At 41.2% G+C, this 4,826-nt stretch overlaps 1 protein-coding gene across 1 annotated transcript in view; it reads right to left on the bottom strand.

The window, feature by feature from the left end:
* The window catches only part of LOC102255305 (THO complex subunit 2-like), an 18,692-nt gene extending 15,301 nt beyond the window's left edge, over nt 1-3,391 (bottom strand). Inside the window, 2 exon segments of the mRNA XM_014544235.1 lie at nt 636-816; nt 3,298-3,391. Coding sequence (XP_014399721.1) covers nt 636-816; nt 3,298-3,391 — 275 coding nt within the window.
* Nucleotides 3,392-4,826: the final 1,435 nt, after the last annotated feature.

Raw genomic sequence — 4,826 nt, 5'->3', positions numbered from 1 at the left:
TGATTGTTCATAGTTAAAGTGATTAACTACCCGCCTGGCACTTAGTTAAGGGGTTTTATTCCCTCCCTAACTTCAGGGAAAAATCCCTACCTGGGGAAACAACCTTTCTCGGAGAGGTAACCTTGGTTAAAACACATAGTGCCAAGAAGGTGAGCAAACATATTAAGAACAGTATGCCATATACGCCAGGTCCCTTGAAACATATGCTGTGCAGATGTTTCTTCCCTGCAGCAACTGTGTCAAGCAGCAAGGATGGACCAGCTTCCAGCAGATTCCCCCTTTTTTATTTTTTAAATGATAGCGCATGTAAATCAGCGGCCACCTCTGGGATTGGGTTGTTTAAGACTCGGAAGAAGACTTTTTTTTGCCAACAGGTCAGTCTGAGGCTTAACCCTATACCAGCTCCTCACATCTCACCTCTTTTTTTTTTTAAGCTACTATAATGAAAATTTTCAAGCATCAAGAACAAAACTCTGGCTATTAAAACAATAACAAGACAATGCCAGTGCAAAACCCAAAACATTTTAAAACTTAAACATAACATTTTTAAAACTAGTAATAATAATAAAACAATGGCAATGCAAAACAGCAACAAGTGAGTTTCTGCTAAATGAGAGTTTCTTTTGCTGATTTACTCAGAGTCCTTGGACTTGGCTGAGAGAGTAGCTTCCACTTCTTGCTTTTCTACCATCTGCTGGGCCTCAGTTGTCTTCCGGCAAAGATAATAATCTGAAGAGGTTGAAAAACCAAGGGAAGTTGACTTTTGTTTGCTTGCTTGTTTGTTGATTTTCAAGCGAGAATTGAATATTTGTAGGCCTAACAAAAGCATAGAGATGAGAAAATACAGAGACAGAAAGCTGAGCAAACACCAGGAAAAGGAATAGAGAAGAGGTTGAAGGTATGACTAAAAGTTGAATATGGAAAGGGCAAAGCTCCCTCTGAAGCAATAAGGAAGAAAGAAAAAAGTGGAAGCACAAAGAAAATTTGGAGGGAGAGGTGAAAAAGGGTGTAATGGCAGGAAGTGACAAGGTCACCTACATAGAATAAGAGAGCTGGGATTATGATGGGACATTCCAGGAGGATAAACCAATAACTTCCTGTATGAAGCTATATAGTCCATTGAAGGATTTGAAAGGACTGATGGGGGGTGGGGGTGCAGTTAGTATTTGACATGGTTTTGTAATATTTCCCAAAATTTTTGGTAGCTTAGGTGTAGAGATGATCAGAGACTGAGATTACTATGGAAGACTCAAGAAAAGTTAAGGGGTGGAATGAGTGTTCAAGTAGACAGTGTTTAAATAATTTCTCCAAACTGGTTGGTAGAGCAAGAGACACCAGAAGAAACTTGATCAGCTAGGATTAAAAAAAAAAAAAAGGCTTGAGACAAATGAGATCAAAATGCCATTGAAGATGAAGGGAGTACAAAAGATAGAAATCAATGAAGATAAATAAAAAGGACCCCTATCATCACCACCACCAAATTTAAGATCTTGGAGAATTGAAAATAAGGTACCTGGCCATTGTAGGTACTATGGGGATCTCAGAAGAAATCTGAAAATGTAACTCTAGAAATATATGCTTTACCTTGGAAGGCCCTCATTCCTCAGGAAGGTTTTTTGTTCCATGGATGCTTCCCAGGGTCTTGTAGGTGGAGGTGATCAGAAAGACCAGACAAGTGATGTCTGAGCTGTTACCAATGGGACTAGGCCACAGAGAATATCCTTAGCCAGAGAATGTTAACCTCAACCTAAGGTTGAAAGTGAGTAGTCCTTTGGAATGGAGTTGAACAATGACTCAACTCATTGGCTTTGGCTCACTGGGCTCCCTTTCCTTCCCTTCCAGGGAATCAGTTTGAATGAATAGTAGCTGTGAAATACTCCCTGGAGAACAAGACTTCTATACACTAATAAATACTAAATGCTTTCACTACAATTTAAATGAATGACTTGCTTCCCTCCCCCTCCTTCCCACCATGCCTCACAATGAATGGCATGAGAATGACATTTTTTTCCAAAATGTTACACATTAATATAAATTTGTTGTAAAATCATGAATGTCTACCAGTTTTGTTGTGTGGGTTTTTGTTTTTTTTTAGATATTGTTGTTGTTTTATATTTTTATTGATTTCAGAGAGGAAGAGAGAAGGAGATAGAAACATCAATGATGAAAGAGAATAATTGATCGGTTGCCTACTGCATGTTGCCCACTGGGGACCAAGCCAGAAACATGGTCATGTGCCCTGACTGGGAACCAAACTGTGACCTCCTGGTTCATAGGTCGATGCCCAACTGGTTGGCTGTGCTCTACCAGTTTTGTTGATTAAAAATTAATTTGCATAAACATTTGAGGAATGGTGGGAGGGAAATTAATAAATACCTGAACCATTCAATTATTTGAAGTGCCTAGGTATTAAAATTTACTAAAGGATCATCTCAAAGTGTATTTAACACATTAGTGATTTTGGGGGGTCATTTGAAATGAAAAACATTTTTTTTCAGCTCCCATTTTACCTCTTCTCCCCTTGCCCCTAGCCCCGAAATATTCCTTCAGAGATTCAGCAAAAATAGGAAAGGATTCACATATTCCAGAAAGCAGATAATTTCCTAGTCTTCATGACAAGTATACTAGCTCTCCCACAGAGAAACCAATTGGATGACAATTTTAGGATAATTGAATTGCTTGATGCTTTTCAAGGTGTTGGGAAACCAGTGCTGTAAAAACCAATTTTTCCCCCCAGTGCTACCTGTAGTTTCCCGTGATGGGAGGTTTTCCGTTTACCCATTAAAAACAAAACACAGAGCCAGGTTTGCAGGTTCGTGAGTGGGTTTGTTATACAATGACCGTGAAAAGGAACCACCTGGTAATCTAAATGAAAACAAACTGAGTTGCCTGAATTTTCCATAAATCAGGTATAATCATTGGGAGTGGACAAAAAATACCTGTACAAAAGAGACTTGTAGATCCTAATTATAAATCATGTAAGGGTAAAAGAGTTACCATTGTTTCCCGTTTGGATGGAGATTTGGGCTCTCAGGTATGAAACAATTAATAATGATACTAAACAAAAGGATTGGTAATTACGAAAGAGACTAACACACAGAAAGAAAAGTCTCTGGCTGCTACCAGCCATGGAGCTGAACAGAAAGGCAATGATTTAGGCTTCTGGCTGTTAAGCTTGAATGTACCCCTAGAACTGCCTTGGTGGCTGGTTAAACCAGGTTGCTGGACTCCACCCCCAGAGTTTATGATTCAGTGGATCTGAGGAGGCCATCGGGAGGGGCTGCGAGTTTCCATTACCAACAAATTCCCAGAAGATGCTGCTGCTGCTGCTGCTGCTGCTAGCATTACACAAATTCCCAGAAGATGCTGCTGCTGCTGCTGCTGCTAGCATTATGCTTTAAGAACCAAATTTAGGTTAATTTAGAGCAATGTCTAGAGACAAAAGGTTTAATAAGAAAACATTGAAGAGAGTGAGTAGAGCTAGAAGAAACTTTATTGGAGGAAGTTAAAGGAAAGAAGGAATTAAACTAAATTAAACTTAAAATAATAGCAAGGGAAGGGAAACTTTTCATGGAAAGCAAAGGCCTGTCTGAACTAGGCACTTTGCACTCACAGTCCTGCAATCTGTGTTTTAACCAGGTTGGTAAAGTGATAACATCCAGAAGAGGAACCAGGAGATACTCAAAAACATAACAGTTATGAATGGATAATGAAGACCGTAGTACAATAACTGGGATGTGCTTGCTGCCCAGCGGGAGCCCAAGTGGAGTGGAAGGTTAAACGCATTTCTTCTCTGCAGAGAGAATGCACCGTTTCCCTTTCTGTGGGCCCCCGTCGGGGGTCAGAGCAAGGAGCCTCAGACCTGCCCTGCTGCCCTTCGCTGAGCTTTGCCGCTGGGACTTTGTGTCCAAAGACTGATCAAGGCAGGCTCACAGGTAAATAATAAGTGAAACTCCAAAATGTTCTCCACTGATCAACATTTTCAGGAATTGAAGTTCAGGTGCTTATTTTATAACAGTATTCGTGAGAGCTTAGCTCTCTGCCCTGCAAAGGGAAACATACTTTAGCTAGTCCCTTCCCCCGTTGCTGATGAAAAGTGCTTAGCTGTTCAGCAAGCTTCAGCTTGAGCTCCCCCTCAGCAGGGCAGTGCAGAGGGAGGTGGACGAGCACAGAGATGCTCCTATGGTAAGTGCTTTGTTGCTTCCTTTCTTGAATCATCTCCGGAGCGAGCAGCAGTGCTGCCCTGGAACCTGGTGCACACCCTCCCCAGGCCGCTGCGGGACGCTGGAGAGTGGCTGCTTGGGAATGACAAGCGAGCCTCAGTGGAGTGGTCCCCCAGAAAGGATGTCCCCCCTGAGGGGGACAGATGTATCCCCTCACTTATCTGTTAAATGCAGTGCATCTCAGAGCCAGGCACTAGGGCAGTGATGGTGAACCTTTTGAGCTCAGCGTGTCAGCATTTTGAAAAACCCTAACTTAACTCTTGGTGCTGTGTCACATATAGAAATTTTTTTTAAAATATACTTCAGACAGAGGGGAGAGCATAAGTAAAAAGAGTAAAAACAGAGGAGAGGACAGCACCGTGATGGCGAACCTTTTGAGCTCGGCGTGTCAGCATTTTGAAAAACCCTAACTTAACTCTGGTGCCGTGTCACATATAGAAATTTTTTGATATTTGCAACCATAGTAAAACAAAGATTTATATTTTTGATATTTATTTTATATATTTAAATGCCATTTAACAAAGAAAAATCAACCAAAAAAATGAGTTCACGTGTCACCTCTGACACGCGTGTCATAGGTTCGCCATCACGGCACTAGGGCTC

This window comes from Myotis brandtii, unplaced genomic scaffold, assembly GCF_000412655.1.
Source record: "Myotis brandtii unplaced genomic scaffold, ASM41265v1 scaffold358, whole genome shotgun sequence".
Taxonomy (NCBI): Eukaryota; Metazoa; Chordata; class Mammalia; order Chiroptera; family Vespertilionidae; genus Myotis; species Myotis brandtii.
The sequence above is the reverse complement of the archived record's forward strand: the minus strand, read 5'-3'. Positions and strand labels throughout refer to the sequence as shown.